Source organism: Pimephales promelas, chromosome 13 (assembly GCF_988280905.1).
Source record: "Pimephales promelas chromosome 13, fPimPro1.hap1.1, whole genome shotgun sequence".
Lineage (NCBI taxonomy): Eukaryota > Metazoa > Chordata > Actinopteri > Cypriniformes > Leuciscidae > Pimephales > Pimephales promelas.
Window position 1 is genome coordinate 27,063,786 of NC_142781.1, and position 25,823 is coordinate 27,089,608.

Sequence of the window (25,823 nt, forward strand, 5' to 3'; positions counted from 1 at the left end):
ATGTGGTTATTTGTCTTGGAAGCAAGTTTTTGAAAAACTAAAGGATTTGTATACACAAATACATGAAGTCTCATCTTTTTTTATTAATAATGTCAAAGAAATTCAATTTTTCAATTTTTGCAACGTTTTCTGTTAATTGTTACTAATTTGATGTCTTTGACCCTCATCAGCTCATTGTGGAATCTGAAGCCTAAAAATGGAATGGAGCATATGTAGACTGAAACTTTGCATTGTTTAATAAAAATAATGCACAATAAGTTTTGCAATTAGAAACAAAGTTTGTTTACATAGAAACTGAAATACAGCTGTATGCTTCCCCACGTTACTTCTATTCAGGTGTCAATATTGAACACTGAATTATTCAAAGGAAACGTCCATTTAAACTGCGTGTTCAGTTTTAACAGAATTGAGAAACAGGCTCTGTTCTCTCCTTTTTGATGGTGCAATCTGGATGACGGCAACAAAACAGTCCATGAGAGTCCATTAGCTCAGTTGAGTTTCCTGATGACACTATTTATATCCTCAGCTCTGGGTCCAGGCTCTCCAACATCTTTCAGCAGTCCAACTTTGTCTCTAGCAGCATGTCTTGGTACTGACAAATGGAATGGCACCAGGAAGTTGTTTGCCACCCTGAAGTTCTTACCAGCAGAATAAATCTCATGTATGAGGTCCTCCAAACAGATGATTCCATATTGTCCTTGAGAAACAAAGAAAACAAACATATTCAGACTATTCATTGTATTTACATTTTTAATTGCTACTAAGTATATGAACACTATTAGACAATCATGTCATTGCAGAATATTTCAGAATTTATTCAGCACTGAGTCTTTCAAACTTAAGTAAAAACTAAATTCACAAGTGAGTAAAAGGAATTTTGCAGTCAAGTCCAATTTAGTTTGCCCCATCTTAAAAAAAAACAACAAACAAACATTATTTGCCAATGGTGATTACACATTTCCTTTTCCTTGTTTAAGCCCCTTCTTAAAAGTTTTATGTTTTGTAGCCGGAATTGCTCAGCATCCCACTGAATGAGAAGTATAGCACATCAATTACTTACCGAGATGCTTCTCTATAAATGCATTGTCGGTCAGAGGAATCTTTCTCTTGGCAATCTTAGTCTGACCTCTTTTTAATATGAGCTCACGGACTGATTTCAAGTTGGGATACCTGTTAAAGAGATCAAAACAATACATCAAACCAGTTAAAATCAATTAAAGAAATACAGGTCCTTCTTAAAAAAAAATAGCATATTGTGATAAGTCATTCATTTCCATAATGTAATGATAAAAATTAAACTTTCATATATTTTAAATTCAATCATTTCAAAGTCTACGCTATTTGTGGAAAGTCAGATCCAATCTGAGTTTTAACTATTCCACAGTAAACTGCGTAGTGTATGATGGGAACAAACTCTTTTTTTACCTTCAGTCTATGAATCCATTCAATTGTAGGAAATAAAACACGTTTGATATTTTGAGCTTGTGTTAATACACGTTTTCAATCAAGTCCCACTTGGATATACATCAAAATAGGGAATAAAACACAGACTCTTTAGCCTTTAGTCGTTATGTGCAAAAAAGAAACATTATATTTACTCACCCCCAGGCAACATAAGGTTCCACAGTCTTAAGCATTTTTATGGAAGTCTTGTTGACTTTCACAAAGGTGCCACTGAAGATCTTTCTCAGCCTCAGCATCTGAACGACCTTCATCACTTTGGGGCTCACACCTTTGATCCTACAAGCAAATCAGACGGGAAAATTAAACAATTAAATCACCAAGCAGATGTGGAACAGAACATAATGAACCCCAAAACAAACATTCTGTCATCATTTACTCACCCACATGATGTTTCAAACCTGTATGAGTGTCTATCTTCTGTTGAACACAAAATGTGTTTGTTGTGGGGGTTTTTTAGTCAGGTTTGAAATGGCATGAGAATGAGTCAATGATTTCAATTTTTATTTTTGGGTGAACTATACTTTTAATGTCAATGTGAACGATGCAGAAGTAGAAATTACTCTCTGATGCGGGCAGCGAACACCAGACCGTTCTTCGCTGGTGGCATGGCCGGTGGAGGTCTTTGTTTGAGTCTGGCGAGTCGTGTGTCATCTCGATGCTTCCTCTTGCTGTTTTTCAAAAACTCCTCCAAGCGCTTAAACTTCAAGGGGATTCCTTTTTTGTCCTGTGAAAATTTGACAATTTCAGTTCTGCTCTGTACACATTATTGAACTATAAACAAAAACTGGTTACAAGGGGGGAATTCTCACTTTTCTCTTCTGCTGCAAAGCAAGTTTAGCTTGAGTGGCTTTGATTGCCTGGTACGCCTTGCGTTTCTTGAGAAGATTCTCAGGAACAAGCTTGATTACTCTCTCAGCTCTGAACAAGACAAAATATGAATAATTTAAATCAAATTATTGTTCCGACTCCTCGGGAATTCAGCACAAACTTTATGTCTGTCACCTTGATAAGACATGAAGCGGTAAATAAAACCTTATGCTTTCAGTGCTTCAACTGAACATGACATCCTGTGGTCAATAAATGCAATTCCATGGATTTTCAGGTGAGAGAAAATGCTGTCAGTACAAATGAATCTAATACTGCATACTATTTGCTCTAGTGCAAATGAAAAAGCCAAAGCAAGTTATTTTCTCCAAACTTTCAATTGACGTCATGCTGATACTTTTCCCAACACTGTTCCTGGCGGCACACCAACACTGAGGGTATTCTTTGTCTCCATAATCAAACACACCTGATTCAACTCATCAGCTCATTAACCCATTTGATTATGAGCTGTTGAGTTGAATCAGGTGTGTTTGATAATAAGGGAGACAAAGAATACGCGCAGTGATGGTGTGCCGCCAGGAACAGGTTTGGGAAACACCAATTCCCAGAAGAAGAAAAAAACATCCAAAATAAGTATCTACACATAGAGTACGGACAATCAGTCCTAAACACAACAGAATAGTCATGCATGAACATAATAACTAAATCAGCGACCTGCTGATAAGCTGCTATCAGCTCAGAGACTCCATGTGAAAACATGTTCAACTTAACCCAATATTCTTCGGTTTATATCGCGTTACCCGTAAAAAAATATTTGTACCACAAACATAGTGACATTATATGGATACTAAAAAGCTAAATTACGAAAGGATATTTTAAAAGTTCATCACAGATTGTTTAAGATTATTCTGTCAACTTAAATACGCACCCAGGTTCTGCCATCGCTTTTGCTGTGACCCCGTCGCACGCTGATGACGTATTGTTTACACCAGTAGCCTATTCTTTGTAATACTGCCGCCTTTCGCTTTGGAGTGACTATTACACATTTCACTCACTAGGAGGATCTGTTTCTCACACTCACGTTCACCACTTCACCACCATGTGATTACTCCACCGATATAACATTAACATTTGCACACGTTGTGAATTTTAACAAAAACATTAATTTACGATAACGTCATACTAAAAAAAAATTCTTCTTAAGCACTCTTTTAGGCTAACTAAGTTACTTTAGCTATAAAAAGTAAAAGGTACATGGTTTGAGAAACGAAAATGAATCTGTATTTGGCGTCTTTTTTTTAATCTGCTTGGAGGGACTTGGTGCCTGTTTTAGTTATTTAATAATAATAACAATAAGCAAATAATAATAAATTCGCCAGCAATAGGCTAATCTTCAGATGCTTCAAATGCTTCAGCAAACCTTCTGCAGTCTGTTAATCAAACATTTATTTAAGAATATTACATTCATACCTTTCAGCATCTATTTGTGGCTATTTTTAAACTCCTCAGCATGTGTCCAAAAACAGCTAAGAAAATCTATTAATCTAATGATCTTCTCTGCATTCTTTAGTCAATTAAATTAATTATATCCTACAGAGTCCGTGCAGATTTGTTAAATGATTTGTTACTTATTTTGGGGATTTATGTGGAATAAAATCATTGCTAAAAACAAAAATCACGCATGCATTTTTAAAGGGTTAGTTCACCCAAAAATGAAAATTCTGTCAGTATTTACTCACCCTCATCATGTTGTTCCGACCCTGTGATTAAGATATTTTTTTATGAAATCTGAAAGCTGGATCAATCTGAAAGCTGGATCACAGGCTTCTTGAGGGACTGAAATTTGCCAGCCTCGAAAAGTTATTAAAGACATTGTTAAAATAGTCCAAGTGACTACAGTGGCTCAATTCTCTTAAAGGAGTAGTTCACTTTTGCTTTTAATTTAAAAAACTTTTGCTGATAATTTACTCACCCCATGTCATCCAAGATGTCCATGTCTTTCTTTCATCAGTCGAAAAGAAATTAAGTTTTTTTTTGCTCTTATCAAGCGAAACGATCACTCATTTTAAAAAAAAAAAAGTTTAAGTTTTATAAGCTCAAATGGTCTCCTTGCTCTGTTCTGTGATGCACGTTCGTGACTCTCCTGTTTGAACTCATTCATCGAAATGAACTAATCTTTTCCCAAGTCAATTCGTTCATTTCGTTCGTTGAATGAACCAAATGACACGAAAAAAGATTTGTTTGTTTTGATGAACGATGAAAGATTTGATGGAAGATTCGTTCAGTTCGTTCAGAACAGAGTCACGAGCGTGCATCACAGAACAGAGCAAGGCGACCATTTGAGCTTATAAAACTCAAACTTTTTTTTTTTTTTAAATGAGCAATCGCTTCACTTGATATTGATAAGACCCTTATTCATCATCTGGTGTCGTTTAAAGGCCTTTGAACAGTTTGCACTGAAACTGTCTTTTGGACCTTGAACCGTTTGGATCCCATTGAAGTCCATTATATGGAGAAAAATCCTGGAATGTTTTCATCAAAAACCTTAATTTCTTTTCGACTGAAGAAAGAATGACATGGATATCTTGGATGACATGGGGGTTAGTAAATTATCAGCAAAAGTTTTTTTTAAAGTGAAGTACTCCTTTAACTTTATCAATCGACGAGAATACTTTTTGTGCGCAAAAATAAACATAAACAATGACTTTATTTCAACTATTCATTTCCTTCTCTTTGGGCAATGAAAAGAAAAAGACTTGATTTTGTCCATCTGGAATTGATTGGATGGTTGGATTGTTATTGCTGTGATCTCTAGTAAGTGACAGGTTGTCCCGCCATCACACCAGTAAACACATCACCCGAGAAGATATAATGTTTTAAAGGAATAGTTCCCCCCAAAATGAAAATGTTATTATAATTTACTCACCCTCAAATTGGTCTAAACCTGTATGAGTTTCTTTTTTTGTTGGATTGTAGGAAATCAAACAGTTGATGGTAGCAATTGACTTCCATTTAGGAATAAATTCTATGGAAGTCAATGGGTGCCGTCAACTGTTTGGTTACTAACATTCTTTAAATAAAAGAAATGAAAGAATTTCATACAGGTTTAGAACAACATGAGTTGTGAGTGAGTAAATGATTACAACACTTTAATTTTGGGGTAAACTAACCCTTTAAGGGAGAGGGAAAGTTATTTTGAATATAGATTACAAGGGTAAGGGTTGCATGGCTACATGAATTAAAAACCATGTGCAAGGATAAATCATAATAAATATTGCAGCATTTCATTAAAAATACTGCAGTATTTTACTGTCAATTTTGATTTAATGGTGACTTTAATTCCCCTTCCTACTGTGGAACTCACTGAAATTGACCACGTGGGAAGCCAAAATCAAAACAGGTCTGCCACCCAATAAACCCAGCGTTGTCAAACATAATCATAATAGTTTCAGATATAGTTTGTATACATCGGAAAAGCAAACAAGAGGAAAAACACAACAATCAGGTGAAGTTCACGGCAAATTCAACGAAAACTTGGAGGATGATGGGCCTCCCGTCATTGTACGTTCATGCACTACGCAAGTTACACAACCCAGCGATTCCTCAATGACAGAATCACACAGACCTCCTGCCCAGCCAATCAGATCTCCAAATCATGCGTCGCTATGCAACCGCCTCAAACTATGCCATAGAGATCAGCGCAGTCGCGTAACTTCTGCGTGACGTGAGCGATCCTCCTGTTTGTTTGTGTAGCTCGAGGATGAAAATGGCGGTGGGGAGAGATGAACGCGAGAATTAAACATACAAATGACCACTTGATTTGGATGACAGCAGCACTGCAGCTTCACGACGGAATAAAGAAGTAGCTTATCGTCAACCAAGTGCATTTGCAACAACAAACATCCAGAATCCAACGAGGGAAAAACTGCGTCCTGGATTTAAATACTAGCTCCTGAATTTAGCCCGCTAACCTCGTTAGCTTAGCTAGCCTTCAACTGGAAGGTTTAACGGACACCACGGCACTACATTAACGGAATTATTCTGTCTAAGTAAGATGAGCTCCGCTTTTCTCGACTTCCCTCTCAAATGCAAGCTCGGTTGTAGGCGCTGGGCTTGTAGAAATATTTGCATTTGACTGAATGCATAACTAATCGCTCCATCTGGCAGTATTTGCCAGAAAACATCATCCTCCAGCCTCCTCAAAGTTCAACGAGCATCTGTAAGAGAACGGACTGAAGAGGTAACTGGAATGCATTCATGTTGTGTATTTGTTGATGTTGAGCGAAGAGATCATGTGGCAGGACTGAACCAGCTAGAGGTTGCTTGCTCTGAACAGCCACAATAAACACATTGCATAGAGATATGGTCTTGTTGACCAGACAGGTGGGAAAGATACAGCTTAGTTTGAGTGATCAGAAATGCAAGTGATCATTTCTACCGTTCATGCATTGAAGGCTTTGAATTCGATGTGTTTCTCATTTTTCTCAGTGCTTGAAGAGCAAGCTAATGTCATGTCAAGGGATTCTGACACCTCAGGGTTGACAGCGTTTGAAACTGAAGTGCTTTGATTTAGTTGAGACTGGAGTTGGGTCTTTCAATAATTTGATAAGTTTAATTAGAGGAATAGGATTTTCTGACGATATTCAGCTTCTGTAACTTGGTATTAATATTATTTTTATAATAATATACGTATAATTATTGCTGTCAACAATAACAATTATATATTGTTGTTTAATGACTTATTATTATGTATAATCAGTATTTATAGATAAGTGTTAATATAAGTGTTATTTTTTTATTTGTCAATAAAATAACAATAATTATTGTTTTGATTATTTTGTACACTACTTTTTACTTTTATAACAATTATACTAATTATTGATGCTGTTCTTTTCTGATAATATTTTTCATCTTATATTTCATATTTCACTTGAAGTGCATTGTTTTTTGTGTGGTGAATGGAGATACTGCAGTTTGGTGTTTCAGTAAATTATGAGTAATAGATTTTCGAACAACATTCATCTTTTGTTATTATTAATACTATTATTAATGGTTGTTTTTGTCAATAATTATGATAACAATTATAATTGTTATTATTGGCAGTAAAACCAATAATCAAAATAATAATAATTGTTGTAATTATTTTACTAGCCAATTATGGATGTTATTATTGTCTAATCAGGTGCATAAAATCTGCTTTTATCCTGGTATGTATCATTCTGTTTGCTTTTTAAGTGCATTGATTTAGATGCAATATAGGGAGAGACTACTATAGAGCTTTCAAATATTTGACTTTAATGAAAGTAATGAGTTCATAACAACTTTAATAGTAATAATAATAATAGTAACAAAATAGTAATATAGTTATAAAGTTTTAATATTATTATAACTGAGAACAAAACTATAATTATAATAATTTGTTGTCATTATTTTACCATCCTTGATTGATCAAGTGCATCAAATATGCTTTTATTCTGGCATAAATGTTTTTCTTTTTTTTGCCACTTGAAAATTCTTTAATACTTTTTAAAGGCCCCACAATATCATGTAAAGCTTGTGCATGGTCAGAATTCGCAGTTCACTGTCACTCCTCTACATTCCAGCACATATTCATTTAAGCATGTCCTTTACATGAACCTGCCAGGGGAGTGATATAAGATGTGAACTTGTTTTCGAATTGTATTCCGTTTGCTTTAGTTTGGCTAAACAGCAGTTTGTAGCTGCCTTATGACTTTATTTCAATGCAGTCGACTCACAATCTACAGTGGATATGAATTGTCTTTGATTTTAAGGAGTCATGTAAATAGTTTGATAGTCATGCAAATATTTCTAAGCAGTTGAATGCATTGGCCTGGCTTTCAGTTTTTCTTTGTGTTTTTTACTCTGGGTGTGTTTAAACATGCAGTTTTGTTCACTTGATTTGTTTGGTCGGGTCCGGACCAAAAAAATTGTATTCCTTGTCCGCTTAGCATTCACACCGAACCTAAAGAGACCGAACCTAAAGGCACAGGTATATTTTCACAACCGGATTGGTCGGCTTTTATTATGTGTATTTAATGACGGAACTTACCGAACTGCGCTCGGATGAGACCCATCTTTGCAGCAGACTCGGTCCACTTGTTTGATGCGCACCAGGGTTCGGATGGAAAGCGTTCACACTTATTCAAATGAACCGCACTAACAGAGCAATTTCACCAGGGGTCGTTTTAATCGACCCAAACGTGCCAAGTGGGTTGATTGGTGAAAAATCCATCTAATTTTAAAATGAACTAAATGTTTTATCTAAATCTCAAGGCAGGTAATTGATGTAAATACAATGCATCTGTTGATGATAAGTAGCTTTATTGTCTTCTAAAGCTTTTTGTTTTCTTTTTCTCAACTCAATGAGTAAATAATCAGTAGTCCAATCCAGATGACAGCATGACCGAAAGACGATGATATCGTGTGTCGCTTCCTTCCCTGGGTGTTGTTGCGAGCGTCTCTCTGCCGCAGCGTGGAGAGGGGCGCTCAGCTGTGCTGACCTACATCTCTCTCTCGAAAAAAAAGCTTGTGCAGCAGCCTGTGAGAATGTGTGGGGGTAGGGAGAGCTCGCCAGAGTGAACTAGCAAATGAACGAGTGAGGGACAGGAAAGCAAGCCTGCTCGAGCCAGCTAACAGACGCCCACACTGAAACGTGAATGGCGAGAGGAGATGGAGATGTAGACCCAGTGCTTGTTATCATGCCTTGCTTAACAACAACTCCAGAGGACCGTAATCGCACGGGACTCCGCTTCCCCTTTGCATGGAGGTTTGGTCGAGGGGCAACAGTTTGTGCGAGTGCAGCATCTGCTAACTTCTTCTCTTGCCTCAGGAGTTGTATTTACAGATAGTCGAGGTGGGAGGGACAGTCTCGCCCCTAAAGTTCAGAAGTACAGGATGTTGTAACAAGCTCAGTGTGAGTGAAAAATCACTTTCTCCATGGAGAACATGTGCCACACTCTATGCTGGTGTTATTAACCTTGCCATTTTTTACACCCCTTTTTCTCTCTCTCACTTTGAAATTTCTCAGCTGTCACTTTTTAATATAAAACATTTATGCACATCAACTTAACTTAATCTCAAAAAGTTTGACATGATAATATACAGTATTTATGACATGAAAATCATTACATTAAATGTCCTTTGTAATAAAAGAATACCCCTTGATATTATTAACTATGAGCAAACATTTTTAGTTTTCTCTTAAATTATAACTGTCATTTTATTACTTTAGAATCAATGTTTTATCTGTCATTGTGGTGTTGTGATTCATAATGAAACAAATTTTTGCTCTATTCGTCCAAAGATAAATTTCACTATGTATATTGCAGAAATAGTTTTTTTTCTTGTTTTCCAGTACAAATATCTAAACATTCTTAAATCAAGATATACTTTCACTTTATTTCAGACTCAAATGTCCATATCAAAAAACGGTCACATTCAATGAAAAACGTACAACCTTTTGTTCCAATGTTTTCCAGGAAGAATCTAGGATAGTTTAAGAACATTATAATTACTTTTTTTTTTTTTAATTTAGTAAACAACATAAAATGATACATTTAGCATGTAAGGGTTGGACATTATATGATACACTTGGCTGGCACTTACTGTGGGATTTTAAGCAGAATTCTTAGTGCATCATTAAATGCCTCCTGAAGACTTTTCATTTGAGCTTTACTGTACTTGTTTTGCACTACAAATGCCCTGTACCGTGGATTACAGTATATGCTCTAACCTTTTTAACTTAATTTGAGCACTTGATATGAAATCTGCGAGCCAGCATATTTGCTTATGCGTATGCTGCACATAATCATCAATCAATCATAATTATCATTTAAATCACTCCTAATAATATGACCTGAGTATTTTACTTTATTCACCACATTTAAATCTTTGATCTCCCATATACTGTAGAATGAAAATTTTGCTAACGGTATTAGTTCAAAGCAGATGTATTTACCTGAAAAGCAAAATAACTGGAAATTAAATCTTAAAATGTATCAAAACTAAGCAAGGTCTTGCTTAAAACAAAAAAAATAAGAAAAATAATCTTGTTTTAAACATAAACTCTCTTAATTTTGGTACATTTTCTTTTTAGAAGTCATTTTTTCTTTTTAAGCAAATATATCTTGATTAAAAAAATGTTTAGTTGGGAAAAAAAGACAAAATACTGAGGAAATAATTTGTTTGCACTGTAACTCAATCCTGAAATGGCTTTTATTGTCACTCAACACTCCTAATCATTTGGATGCAGTTGTGCTACATGATTATTAATGTAGTCAGGTTATGCTAGTTTACATTTATGCATTTGGCAGATGCTTTTAAGCGACTTACAACGTACACATTTACATTCTTATCAGTTTTTGCTTTCCCTGGGAATCGAACCCATGACCTTGCCGTTGCAAGCACCAATGCTCTGTTTTAGCTACAGGAAAGCTTGATTCCTTAGGGTTGAATGTGTAAACAAATCACTGACAATAATTGTCTGAAAGCCATGTGATGACTATTGTCATAAGACAAATGTTGCAAGCCTTTGAAAATAATGCAGGGATTTGTTGAATATGTAATGAGATTGCAAAATCTAGGTGGACTGACTGCTGTGGGAACTTGTCAACATTGAGCAGCTGTTTTGGGACTCTGGAAAGTGGTTGAAAGTCAACAACTTCTAAATATTTAGCATTTTACCCTTTCCATCATTTTATTTTAAAAATACTTAGCTACCTGTGAAGCATAAGCATAAATAGGCCAACTTTTTTCAGTTGTAACAATTCCTGTATTGCAAAAATTTGTCAAACTTCCAGTCAGAAAGAATTGACATTTGTTGTGGTCAACTTGTGTATAGACTAGAGAATAGCATTGTCTCCAACAGGCAATGGTCTTTTTTTATGAATGTCCCACTTCACCAGAATTCACAGTTTGTGATCGTATTGAAAATGAAAGATTTTATCACTAAGTTTATTTTTCAGTTTGTAAATTCAGAGGTTCTTGTTCTTCTAACGATGGGACTGTTTTCAGATTCTTATAACTACTAATCAGTTAGAGAATGATCAATGTCTCTGTTCCTCTATCAACAGAGTTTACACATGGAAACATTTAGTGAAATCTGCTTCTATGCCCTAATTCATTGTTTCTCCAGAGGTTATTGTCATTATGCTTCTTGAAGTGTTTTGAATTTGAATGTTTCCTGAAAGTGGTTTCAGTCTATACACAGATGTTAAGTGAATGGAAATGGTGTTCAGAGTTCTCATCTACAGATGTTAGGTAGATCTATCATTGCTTGGAGATGTTAGTAATTAGACAAACTGTGGACGCATTAGTAGTCAGCGAACCTTTGACTTTATTTTTTTCAAACAAAGCAAGCCTTGCTTTTGTGAATGACAACAAACACCCTTTCCCTTTATTCTTTTTAATTTCTCCTCAAATCATCCTCATTCGTGGGGTGAATTTCTTAGATGCTCTAAACAAGGTGTACATGCAAATTATTATTTTAAACCTCCTCATGCGAGCGTGAAATTTTTTTTGCGATAAACGGTAGTTTGTGCGTAATGGACGCGTTTCCATTGTTCGTATCTTCAAATCGGAATTTCAATTTTCGCAATGTGAAAGTTAATGAAAACACGGCTATTGTCGGAAATGAAAACGCGCCTTTACTGTGTGTTGCATGCATGGAGAAGACCAAATCAAATTCCTAGTATTTGTATACATGCCGAATAAAGTTGAATTGAATTGAATAGTGCTACATTGAATAGTGCTATGATGACCTTATCATCCACATTCTCCTCTTTCGCTTACTAAAATACCAAAGATGCTTTTCAAGTTGAAACTCTCAGCATTGACTTTCAAGACCTTCATTTTGTAGGTACTCTATTGCATGTCTTGCTTAGCTTCACTTTAATTGCTAAATGCAGCCCATAGAGTAGAGTTAGGCTACCCATCTTTCTCATAAAGACCACAGTGATCAATATAAAGTATATCTAGTGAGTGGTTTAGAATAATACAATCATTTCAATTCATTTGGATTCATTCTTATTCAATCAATAGTTCACAAGAATCCCAAAAGCCTTCTTTTCTGCCTTGTTTCAGTTTTCTCATTTACTCTACCATTACGTTGTGGAAAACTTGTCAGTAAAACGTGAATTGTTTTGGCTTTTTTAATCTTAAGCAGGTTTCATTTTTTTTGCATTAAATACCGAATGCATTGTAATTGTATTTTTGGCTTGTGTTGCTTAACTACAGTTTTTGTAAGTACTCTCTGTTTCAAAGTAATGAACAAAGCATTCATTATTAATAAATGTAGCCTTAGATTTTTGGTTTTAAATCTGTTGGAAGCCTTGTTCTTTCAAATATGAAAAGATATAATGCGACTGGTGCTTAAATTGATAGCCTGCACTTCAAATACCTTAAGGGCCCCATGAGAATCAATATCGTTGGTAGAGCATACTCGTCTGGAACAAGAACAAAGGCCCATCTGAAGTCAAAAGCTTAATGGTGTCCTAGTTGCTATAATCTAGAACGAATCCACGCACTAGTTTAATCAAACCATCTGTGATCTCTGCCCTAGGTCTCACATCAGTTGAGGTGAAGTGAAAGGTTTGTTAATTAACGCAGCAGGAAATGTTCTCTTTCATCTTCTCGCTGTATACAAATCATTAGATTTGATCACAGCTCAGCGCCGATCAGCTGCTTGCCCGAAGCTGGTATGAAAATAGATAAGATCATTTTGTAACCTCTTTTGTGAAAATTCATGGCAAAGTTTGAGACGGTGTTACTGTGCCTTAAGATGCGTTCCCAATGACAGCGATTTGCAAAACATGTTTGTTTGTTTTGTTTTTTTAGATGGGTTTTGCTCCCTCAACCCCAGTTAATTTTCTCTCTGTGATTCATCCACAGGTTGCAGCACCAATTTCCTCCTGCCTCCCTTAGTGGGATGGTTCTGCATGACAGTAGTGAGGGTATGGTTCTGTAACCCCCTCGCTGTCCTCCAGTCCCCATCCCATAAACCCAGTGGACCACAGCCATAGTGTTCCCCTCAATGAATATCCCACTGGAGCCCTAGATCAAGTAAGTCATCCACATTGGGCTTTACACACACAGACTCTCAGTGAACCCAAGTATTATCTATCAGTTCTTCCACAGGTTACTTTGGGTGTCCATTCTCTGCTGCCTCCCCCCGGTGGGATGGTTCTGCATGACAGAGAGGGTGTGGCGCCATAGCCCCCTCTGTTTGAGATCTCTCCCACCTCATAAACCCAGTGGACCACAGCCATTGTGTTCCCCTCAATGAGCATCACTCTGGAGCCCTAGATCAAGTAAGTCAGCAGATTATGCAGAATGTCAAAGCTGTATTGAAATAACCTGAACTGCCAACAGCTGAAACTGTGGGTCCAGCCTTTTTATGTTTTCATAATCATCAGGTGTTGCGGAGTAGCTAACTACAAGTTGTGATGGGACTGGACTGCGTTCTTAGTAGCGTGACAGGAGCTCAGCTGTTTTCGAAATAGTTTAGCACTTCTTCCAGTAACAAGCTATTTTCTCCAACTAGTGGTGGCATGACTAAAAGTTACATCACCGTTGTTTATGTCACATTATATCACATGCAGCCTTGCGTGTGCCGAGGCAAAAATAAAATACTTGTAACGTAATATTGGGTATTAATTTTAGTGATTCAGACTATATGTTCATGCATTGTTTTGTAGTGAAATCATTTGTTTGTTTGATTGTTTTCAAGCTGTTGTGTGCGTGGTAGTGTGTGGCACACACAATAGTTTTGCTGCCATTTGTTTTATTCTCATTTGGATAAAGTCTTCTATTAAATTAATACATTTAAAGATAGAATCAGCTTCTAATACAGTAGTTGAAATAGTCCTCTGAATGTTGAAGTCACAACTGTCAACTAGTGTCATCTCTGCAAAGGTAATCAATGAGTCCATAAGACAGTTGTTTCTGTTCAAACATGTATGGTATTCAGCACGGCACAACTGCTTTGAGGCGTTTCAAATAGGAATCAGGGACAGTTGGTGCAGGTATAACAAATTTTTAGGCCCTATACTGTCCTTTTTTTTTTGCATCTGCTATTACTAGATGTGTTGTGGTTGATCAACAGACTTTACAGTTGTTTTGGTAATGTAACCTGATTGTGCCTCCACTTAATCTGTTGTTGTTTTATTTGACAGTTGAATTCTCACACTCAAACTTAGGTGATTTAATTAATTAACAGCATAGATTTAATGTATGTTTGTTACACAGATCCATAGAGGACAAAAATGTCCATGTTCAAAAACTGTCAAGTTTGTTCTCAATTTAAAGAAGACCTTTGGCGGATTATTGTTGAAGTAAAATCAATTGAAATAGTGAAACAATTTTTTTAATTTCTGAAAATTATTTGAACAATATTTTATATATATGCTAGAACTACTCTAACTCTAAAACTGCTGGAAAATCAAAGCCATAAATTTTAAGTTGTGTTCCAAATTTGAAATTGACATCTCAAAAAAAATTTGTTTGAGCACAGTATACAATTTTCCCCATTCGATGCCTGCAAAGCTCCATTGGTGCACAAAGTGGTTGGATTTGTGATTTGCAGTACAGAAAGTACAGACTCTCTCAAATATTACATGCGCACACACAATTTATTTTTATTGCACATACATCCTCTGACAATTATAGCTGCATAATGTATCCATTTGGCTCTAAAATATGCAGAATCAGAGAAGAGCAATATAGCGAGTATTTGCTTTATAGGCCAAACAAACCTGAGAATATGGCTCCATCTGGTAAAAAAAAATGCAAAATTTTCAATTCTGAAGCCGTGCCAACAGAATGAAAGCCTATTAACAAAGACTGCATCATTTTATAGTTATATGGCCTTGGGATTAGACATTGCAGTTTCAATGGGGACATTGTTGTCCTTGAGGTCCTGAGTGTAACTTTTTTTGTGTTACTACTACTAGTGTAAAATCGATTTATGGGGGTGAAGTAGTACTTCAGAAGGACTTTTCACCCCTCCTTTTGGCTTACTTGTTTTTTTGTTTTACTTCCACCCACACTGAAATCTAATTGGGCTAAAGTACCAATCCTCATGCATATTAATCATCAATTAAGAAAGTTAGGATACATTTGCTATTTTATATTGAAGAGAAAGTCATAATTCCTGGAGGAAATTAGCGACCTGTCTTGCATAATTGTTTTTGAACTTTCCTAACTCCTGGACCTCACCTAATAGCATTTAATGTATTAATTATAAGTGCAGACCATCATTTTTGGAATGTATTTTTTGGTCTACGTCAGCTAGGAGAGCATTGTGATAGCTGCTATTGTCATAGCATTGTGATTGGAAGAGCATTGTGATAGCTGGAATTATACTGTGAATTAAAGAAGCTAAAAATGCAATAAATTAGTAAAGCACAAAAAGCATTTTAAGATGCAGATCTTACAACAAACGCCCACAGATGTAGGTAAAAGCTGTCAGATGGTATACACACTAGTCATCATCAATGCACACTAGTCATCAATATTACACAAGCTGTAATCAAATGCAAAAACCCACGACTAAAATATAATTTGCTCCATTTCCTAATGTATGGACAAATGCACATGGTAATCACTAAGTTGCTTGGAAACCAGCTGAATTGACAGATCGACCTCTTAACATGAGAGTAATCACTGACTTTCATGAATTAATCAAAGACCCTAATGGCTTCTCAATTCAATTTTGAAAAAAAGGCAGTTCGTTTATTTATATGATGATTGCATGAGCACGGCTGTGTTTTCTTTCAAAGGGTCCTGATTGTACGGGGCTCTGACACCTGCTTTCTTAGCTGTAGTCATCAGACTTTTTACTGCTTCCGCATACTTGAGTTGTACTCTCCCAACAATTTTCCCCATAATTATCGGATTTTGTTTGGCATGTGTTTCGTGTTGTGGAAACTAAGATCTTTTTCTGGTGTCAACAGTACAATGTTATGCAGTAAGTTTTGTGTAATTTAATGCTGGTTAGGCTCAGAAGCAAAAAACAATAAGATTAACAACAAAAAAACAGTATGCTTAATATTCAGCGTTTCATTTGTGTTCAATTTGACGGTTGTTCCTTTGTCAGACTACAGCCTGGGGTCATCGGAGAATCAAGTGCACTGCATGCTCAAGGGTGCAATAACACTGAATAGAACTGTGGAGAATGTGTAGCAGTGGTTTGGAAATGAATATGGGTAGATTTCCATTTTTAATTATCACTATCAAAGTAAATGCAGTTATAAAATAATACATTGATTCTTTATTTCTCAAACTACATAATGCACTGATCTTCGTTGAAGCTAGACTTGTTTTTATGCTACCGAAGCTAACACAATTAGTTTCCATCCACTTATTTTTATGCACCTTTTGGGATGTCGGCAAAATGCACATAAAAAAAACACATGCGCTCAATTGAGTCGGATAAACTTTTTATCCAATAATAAAACATGCGCATAAACTATGATGGAAACACATTTACCATATAAATTCCTCTGCACATAAAAAAAAAAAGTCATGTGACTTTGCGATGGGACAGCATAGCTGGACTAACCAGCGGACCGATCTTGTTGCACAGCACCTAAATTGTTCTTTTGGTTTTTCTGAAATGCCCAAGGAAAGACTCCCAGATCTCCCTATGACTGCATTACCAAAAAGCAGGCATCCACCTCCGAAAGCAAGATTTACTCGCCCCCATGTCATCCAAGATAGCCATGTCATTCTTTGTTAAGTCGAAAAGAAATTAAGGTTTTTGATGTAAACTTTACAGGATTTTTCTCCATATAATGCACTTTACTGGCAACCAAACAGTTCAAGATCCAAAAGACAGTTTCAGTGCAAACTGCAAACTGTTCAAAGGGCTTTAAACAATTCCAGACGATAAGGGTCTTATCAAGCGAAACTATCAGTCATAAAAAAATACATTAAAAAAAGTTTAAGTTTTATAAGCTCAAATGCTCGCCTCGCTCTGTTCTGCGAAGTACGAGACGAAGTAATGCTTGCAGTAGATTGTGTACAAGAGTTTTTACAGCAACATTTGGGTAACGTTGATAATTTTACATGCCTTAGAAAAAAATGCATGTATCAAATATGAAAGAGTAGGCTTTATAGGGTTAAAGTAAACATCCTGAATCAAGGCATAAACAATGAATGTGTCAAACAATATGGTCCCACCCCATAGGTCCTAGTCCTATATATTCACCAACTTCCTGAGTAATAGATTTAAAAAAAAAAATTAGTTTTGCACATTTTGCGGATGCCTTGGTTCATGTCAGATTGTTTGTATTTCTGCAGTGGGAAGCTCACAAATCTTTAAAAAAATATTGGATTAATTGGCACATCTTCAAAGAATGAGTCACGACTGTTGCTTCAGCCGCACGATGTGTTCAGATCTTCAGGCAGAGTCGTATACATTTTCTCTCTCCTCTGTATTGCTATGGGGAGGTAGACGGCAACAGTGACTCCACGGCTTCTCATGGAGCGAACCATTGACAGATCGAGGGGGTCGGGTGTGTGCAGTCAGGCGTGGGATTTGTCGGTTTTGAAACTTCCTCGCTCCGCCGTCGGTCTCCTCTACGAGGGCCTCTCCCCTCTACTGTTGAACTGTGTCTCATTAGCTCACTTTTATGAGATACCTTTTCTCTTTTCGCCTGGCCTGAGTGCTGATAAGAGTGTGTAAACAATGCTTTTAATCCCCTCTCTTTTGGTGCATGGTGGTCTGTCCCTCTCCCTCAGTGACATACGTTGCTGTTGTGTCCACCGCGCGCGAAGTGAAGTGATTAGCGTAGCCCTCGACGAGAAAGAGCCCTGTATCCTGGGAAATGGCATGCGGCCATAGTTCCTGCTGACAGAGGGGTTAGCGCAACTGTCGTGGACTGTTATCTGACTGGACAGGCTGTGTTGGCCAACTTCACAGGTGACAGCTGAGCCCTGACTCAGGTGCGTGAGTGAGCGAGAAAAAGAGAGAGCAAAAAGGAAAACCCCTCCCACTGTTTTTTTCCTTCCATAAGCAGGTTGTTTACCTTTTAGGCATACTGTCCGTGTGTTTGCGGGTGCGTGCACATACGCGTGGGAGAGTGTGTGCCGAGCATGTGAGAGGACTGCAAGCCTCCCAGAGTTTCAGTTTGTTTGTGTGCTCAAGGAAGTGTGAGGAGAATTTACACATTAACATGAAGAGTGAGTGACCAAAGTGAGCACAGATTAAAATGTTGTTGTGGATGTAGTGAGGATATATGAGGATATATATATATATATATATGTCTATATTTTTACTTGTTGAAATGAAAGGGTGAGATCCTGCAGTTATGTCTCTTGACTTTGATGTGTTCTTCACATTGTGATTTTTAGGATATTTCATCAGTGTTAAACAGGATAAGATTTATGTCAAATAAATTAGGATTAAATCATTAGCTTTTCTGTTTTATGGTTGTTTTAGTTATTTTCACGTTTTGGTTTTTTCTTGTATCATATAGTGTTACCTATTTTGTTTGTGTTTTTGAGTTTTGGATGTATATGTTTCTATTAATAAATCAACAGACCTTCAAGTTTATCAAGGTATCTGGGTAAACTCTTGTGATAATGGATCTCTTCATACGTATGATGAAGTCTCATTATACTCATGATATTCTACTGACAGGAAATTAGATGTGTATGAATAATTTCAAAAAAGAAAGTTTATTTAGACAGTCACATGATGGCAGTGCTTAAAAATTAAGATTTTTTTCATAGATATTTAATTATAGCTCCCTTAAATAGCCCCAAAAGATGGAAGCATCCGCGTACATGTAAACTTTCTCAATCAAAGATTGATGATTCAGTTTATAAACAGGATCAAGCTGACCTATAGTCAAGATTTATAACCATTTCGAGGTCTGTCATACAGCTTTGCAGTTAAAGCATAATATCCAATGCATTTGGTGAGGGAATTTGAAATCTTGATTGGACTTTGCCAAATATTTCTTATCTAGCAAGAAATAGGAGCTTCAGCAAACAGCAGACGGTAAGAGAAAGACTAACTTCTTGGTTGAAAGACAAACATTCCTTATGCAAAATATTTTTCTTCTTAAAGTAAAGTGCAGAATGTATAAATTATAATGTGAGCAACAGAAATATATCAATAGAATTGAATATCAATAGAAATATCAATCCTCTGGAAGATTAGGGCACACAAACGGTGTGCTGCTAAAGATGATTTGACTTTCCATTATCTTAACGAACTGGAAATGTTGAAAAATGTGCTGTAAACCATCCAAAACATGTTTCTGGTAGTTCAAAGTAAAAATCTGTGTCCTGTGTTTAAGGGCTATGACTATGTTCTGCAAATGTTTTTTTTTTTTTTTTTTTTTCTACACACATCTATTTATTTTGACATTAGCTTCAGCTGATATGGTTTACTCGTGCAACTCGAGCATTGCGACTGGTTATTCTCAAGGTATCTTCATTACCAGTGTGGGTTGGTTTTACTCGGCACTTGAGCAGGGCTGAACACTGAGCACACTGGGACAAGCTGTTGATAATAACAAGTAAGGGCCGCACATATGTCCTGGTGGATTTTCTTAAGGATCTGGCCTAATTTCTGAACAATTTTGCACATTCACATGCATGATGATGTTTCACATTCTCCGGAGCAATGAAATGAAAGCTCGAGTGCCTCAAAATACGGGGTAGTAAACTCAAAGGTGCCTTTACTTTCTCCAAACCTTTCTTAAAGAATTCTCAAATGTGTGAATTATGGATTGATATAGATTGTTTTATTATTTTCGGTGGATCCTTCAGCAGTAATTAACATATGGATATGAGAAATTTGCTAAAAAATTTGCTTAAAATTGATGTCTCTTTCTACTAAAAAGGCAATTTTCAGGTTCAAGTGTTTAAATGTCTGAGATTTTTTTATATTTTTATTTATTTATTCCAATTTAAATGGGCTTGTTTAAGGCAAATTTGCTGGAAATGGAGCTGCCAGGGATTAGGGGCCGCTGGAGGTTTTCAACAGACCCACAATAGCAGCCTGTTCAGGCCTTGCAGATCAAAGCGCACTATGCCTGAGGAACCAGCGCTGGTCTGGGTGGTGGCCTCCCCGAGTGGAGAAACAGAGCACAAGATATGGCGAATGATCCTCTTCAAACTGAAGGGATTAACAAAGCTCCAGATTACTGATAGAGCAGGAATTACTAGTTTGGAGTTAGTTTGCTGTCCAAGGTTAGCTTTAAATCATGCTGTTGAGCCACCAAATTATTGGGTGGTTATTATTATAGTGGTTAAACATCTGAACTTAAGTTATAACCAAAAGGGTTATAGGTTCGTTTAGCTATTGAGACACTTGAGCTAAGCCCTAAAGCTGAATTTACTCCAGGGAAAATCTGGTGCCATCATGTGAAAATTTAAATCCATCCAGCTTCTTTAGCTTGCATTTCTTTTAATGTGGGTCAATTATTTGAACATCACGAGTAAGGGTGGGGTAAAAAATCGATTCTTAGATGCATCACAATGCGGACGTGGACGATTCTGAATCGATTCACAAATGTCAAAAATAATGTAAAGAAAAAAAAAGTATTTATATATATATATATATATATATATATATATATATATATTTATAATCATAGATATCTATATTAAGGCTAGATGTCTTAAGGCGGAGTTTCTATTGTCATCACTGGCGGCCATCTTATCACAGGCAAGCTGATGTAAGATGAGTGGTCAGCACGAACACAAATACTCTTATCTCGTTGAAATCTTAACGGATTTACAAACGGTTTGGTGTCTTACAAACGTTATTAACGTGGCTATAATTATCTGGATGATTATTTATTTATACACTTATTATTCATAAGTATGCTGTGTCATAACTACATCTCTGACGTTTATAACAAACCAAACCGTTTGAAAATCGGTAGAAAATTGAGCAAGTTATGGTAATTTAAATAGTACATGTACCATTAACACAATGTTACGAGTGAGCAAGCTGCCTGTGACAAGATGGCGGCCTGGTGCAGACGTCGACCTCCATTGGCCAGCAGCGTGGACGAGATATCTAGCCTTTATATAGATATCTATGTTCATAATAACCGTCAGAACACGATTCATATCTTTTGAATCGATTGTTATATTATCAATTTACAAGTATGCTGCTAGTTCAGGCACACATTTATTTTTCTGTTGGTTCTTTGCAATGCTAATAAAAAATATTGTATGTTAGTTCTTTATGGGTCATTACGTTGTACTTTTAAAGCAAAGTATTTATAGTCATACATACACACAAAAAGATTCAGATGATCAATAATCGCTTTAGCATCGAAACGCAGCCCTCTGAAACGTAATTGAATCGTGAGGTGCTTAGAGATTCCCTTCCCACCCCTAATCACGAGTTGACATCTGGTGTGCTGTCACAAGTGTGGTCTTGCCATTTAAGTGCTCTTAACCTGGGCAGATCTCAGCCAGGCATTTTCATTGTCTGTATTGCAGTGGTGATCTTGCTTTTTATCATCATTGAAGTCTTATTAGCTGGAATAACATTTTTTTTATCCTTACTTTGTTGTACAATATGTAACACGCAATATTAGTAGCAACGGGAACTGTAGTCTTTTGTTATTAAGGTTTGTTTGTAGACACGTAAACAATAGTGTTGGTTCTGAATACCCTTAGTGGTATGTTGTGCAATGGTATGTGTGCTGCATATGCAAAATGCTGCATATTCTTTTGTATTCCTTTAAATGTGAAGATTGATGTGTCCTGTTTCTATGGTTACATTCTGCAACTGAGGACACCTGATTCTTTTAGGGAACATTGTACATTTGTCTGTGGTGGATGAAGTACTTAAAAGCCAATCTTAAGTAAAAGTACATATATCTTTTTTTTATGCACTCATTAAAAGTAAAAATACAAGTATTACTAATAGGTAGAGATACACTGGTCGACTGGCCTAAATTGAAACTGGACGGTTTTTACTCCAAACACAATCAGCAACCGTTTTTTTTTTTTTTTTTTTCTTATTCTGGTCGATCTTTATACCGGACTTGCACGCAAACTGCATTGCAATCATTTCCCAAATTGACGAGTGTGTGGAAATATTATGAAGTCTGTAAACAGGATGTTAACACAGGCCAGAAATGGGACACGCTGAAGACGGATGCAAAGAGGAGAGGCAGCAGAGAAAATACTGTACCAAGCACAGCAAGCTCACTGTATAAGATGCTTGAAATATAGGTGGAAAAATGTAAATATTGAATTGGGGGTGGAGGTTAATATGAATGTATATCTGAAGGGAAACTGACTGTCTTTAGAAAAGTGCTGATGGCATTTTCTTTTTTCTCTGTATAAAGAATTGTTTATAAGCTAGATGCTTCTTAAACGCCACCTACTGTAAAGAGTGATTCGTCATTCAGACAGTCTGCTTTTTTTGTTTTGTGCAGATGTCTTATTTGGCATACTTTACTGTTTATAATATGCTTTGTGAGTAGCAAAAAAAAAACAGCATTAAGTTTGTGTTCAGTTTTAGCTGTTTCTTTCATTTGAAAATGAAATGAGAAATGTGAATTATTTTTAGTTCTTTAAGTAAACAGTAAAAAATATAATAATAATAATCTAGTGTCAAATGTTTCATACGGTTTAATTCAGTAAAAATTACAATTCTGCTAAATGCTGTGTGGTAAACATGTAGCCTAGATATCTAGACGCACTATAACGGCATCAATATATATATATATATATATATATATATATATATATATATATATATATATATATATATATAAATATATAGTATACACACACATACACACATATACAGTGAATATGGGGATGATTAGGATGTACAGTGGCCAATGGGCAAATTTGGCCGGGATGCTAGTGTTAACACCCCTACTCTTATTCGAAGGACATCCTGTTGTCACCTCAGAGAGTCAGGACCTCGGTTTAACGTCTCATCCAAAGGCTGGTACTTTTTGGCAGAATAGTTCATGTAACCAAAATGTCCATGAGATGATGGGAGAAAAACCCCAAACCCAGTTGAAAGGGTCTTCATTGGCAGAATGGCCACCTTTGGCTGTGGATTCTTCCCAGTGTTACATAATAATGGTTATATGCAGTATCCTCACAAGTGGGATTTTCAGTGGTTCCTTTTAACAGCAAGAGTTAGATCGTAGTGCTGGGTGGACAGCGCCACAGATGAAACAAGGCTTTTAGTTAGCAAGCCCTTTCACAGCAGATTGCGATTCCCCGGCAAAGAGCCATTGATTATGTGTACTGCTAGCAGGAATGAGCTGTCACTTCAGACTGTGCCTGATATGGAGTCATCTGACTGTTATGCTCAATCTGGTCGAGATATGTCGCCTATCATGGCGTTTACAGTAAAAAGGTACCTATTACAGAACTGGTCAGACTTGTATTTTTGCTGGTTTTCCAGAACCTGTTGGTCTGAAGAGATGCCTGGCATCCTTTTGCCCCTATTGTTTTGTAGTTCTAGCGGATATCAAAAAATCAGGTGACTACAACATGTGTGTATCAGATAAAAACTACCATTACTAACTTTTTCTGTTGTTTACTCCACCGGATGACTTAACTGTATTGATCTGATTTGTGTTTTAGTAGAATGGTTCCTTCAAGCTTGACTGTCGGCTGACCCGTTACTGCCCTGTTTTGCAGGTGTGCATATGCTCAAAATGAGTGCTGCAGGAGAAAATGTCCTTGACCCCAACACCCCAGAGTCATGGAAGAGGAAGGGCTCTCCATGTGATACCTCTGGTCCCAGGTGAAGTATGAGATCATATTTTAGTCTTTCTTTCAGTTCACATTACTAGTGAGTATTTTATATGATCTTAGCAATTATGTTTTTTCATGTAATACAATGCTAAACATTCAGGCTGATGACAATGGCGTCAAGGTGTGTCAGAGGAAGTGCAGCAAATGTCGAATAGGGGAAAAGGGTCTATTTTAACAATTGTGCTTGTTTAAAGTGTACAAAAAAATTTATTAATTTATTTTTGTGTTCTTTTTAGTTTTCTTTGTTTACAAAAAACACTGAATATTTACAAAAATATTTAAAAAATGTGTAATGTTTTTTTAATTAATTTAATTTGTCAAATATACAGTGTATATATATATATATATATATATATATATATATATATATATTAGTCCCCCCAATAGTTTTATTGGCTTTTTATGGCCCAGACTGGATTCAAACCCCATTCCCTGTAAACACAACAGCTCTGTCATGAGCAATGCATGATATAGGTCCAACGGTTGTTTTTTTAGTTGTGACATAAATGGCCAGCACAAGGTTTCCTTGTGTCAGGGTTGGTTGGAGGAGAACAGGTCTTTCTAGCTGAGTGATAGTCTTCCATAGGGCCTTGGTGGGGCTGATTTAACTGCCTGTTTCTACAGCAACCCCACACAGCGGCCTGACCTGTGTATGCAGCGCGCCTGCGCACAACCTTGGCAAGCCGCTGACCTACTTTCTTTGCTGTCTTCTCCCACACATGGTATCATGCGCTAACACTTGCAAGTCATTCGTACGTTCACTCAGAAGCAGCACAACCTCAACAGATAAGCACTTTCCTCCATCCTTTCATACTCCAATGCCAGCCATTGGTCATGCAAGGAGAGGGACTGATTGTTAGTCCCTTTAAGATTTGTATATTGAAATTAGCATTAAATAATTTCGAATTTCTGAATCCATGTTATTTTGATTTGTTATGAACCAGGCAGATCTATGTTTTGTTTTGTTTTTATTCTTAATTATTAATTCCCCTTGATGACTGAGCCTTGATGAATAAATAAGTTAATTATATAGAGATGCACCGATCGACCGGCCAGAGACTGGAATCGGATGATTTTGAGTCGCAAGTACCAAAATGAGTGGCTTACTGCCCTTAAATCTCCAGTCCGTAACTTTCTGGGGTTAGAAATTATCCAAAATAATTTATCTTAGCAAGTTCATAACCAGCCAGTGTTCAGAACTATCTGCTTGCCTTTGCTCGCTTCAAAACGGTAAGCTTGTAATAACGTTTTTCATTCCAGTGGTACTGGTGGATTTCCGTGGGAAATTTAAGCATTTCTTAGCGTCATTACGACATATAAAGGAGCCTTGGCTAGTAGGCTATATTGTGTGTGAGGATGTTGGAGGTAATTAAACTTATTAATTTGATGGCGGATCCAGAAAGGTTCAAATCGACAATCAACAGTGACAATTAGAGATTCACCCGTTGTAAAATACAAAAGACTGTGGAGTGAGAGTTTGGAAAAAAAGACTGCAACTGGGCCCTTGCGAAAATAAGGATGCATATCTGAAGGGCTTTAAATGTAGTTGCACAATGCTGATGTTGTTAACAATTTGAGAACAAAGTATAATTTGCATGGTTTGACATGATATGATAATCGATCGTTAGATTTAATCAGAATCAGCGTGATTCTAGCACTTAACTAGCCCAGTTCATTCAATATGGGCCAAGCAGAGAAGCGACCAAACACCTCCACGTTTTCCATTTTTAAATACAGTCACACGAGTAGAG

The 25,823-nt window shown here is 36.6% G+C and overlaps 2 protein-coding genes across 6 annotated transcripts in view; one reads left to right on the plus strand and one right to left on the minus strand.

Annotated features, from left to right (window-relative positions):
- Positions 1-213: 213 nt before the first annotated feature.
- On the minus strand, positions 214-3,341 carry rpl7l1 (ribosomal protein L7-like 1). Its single transcript, XM_039693350.2, has 6 exons — positions 3,218-3,341; positions 2,274-2,382; positions 2,025-2,188; positions 1,603-1,740; positions 1,061-1,170; positions 214-697 (listed from the first exon to the last, which is right to left on the minus strand). Exons 1-6 carry the CDS (start codon positions 3,229-3,231, stop codon positions 489-491), a joined length of 744 nt encoding a protein of 247 aa, XP_039549284.1. The 5' UTR covers positions 3,232-3,341; the 3' UTR covers positions 214-488.
- A 2,702-nt stretch (positions 3,342-6,043) lies between these two features.
- ncoa1 (nuclear receptor coactivator 1) overlaps positions 6,044-25,823 on the plus strand; it is a 46,138-nt gene continuing 26,358 nt past the window's right edge. For 3 of the 5 annotated variants that reach the window (XM_039691844.2, XM_039691847.2, XM_039691846.2), the window contains exons 1-4: positions 6,044-6,529; positions 13,198-13,368; positions 13,444-13,616; positions 23,956-24,061. In XM_039691844.2, coding sequence (XP_039547778.2) covers positions 23,964-24,061 — 98 coding nt within the window. In that variant the 5' untranslated portion in view covers positions 6,044-6,529; positions 13,198-13,368; positions 13,444-13,616; positions 23,956-23,963. Of the gene's footprint in view, positions 6,530-13,197; positions 13,369-13,432; positions 13,617-18,094; positions 18,253-23,955; positions 24,062-25,823 lie in introns of those variants that run through there. The other 2 variants (XM_089118785.1, XM_039691845.2) reach the window with 2 other exon arrangements.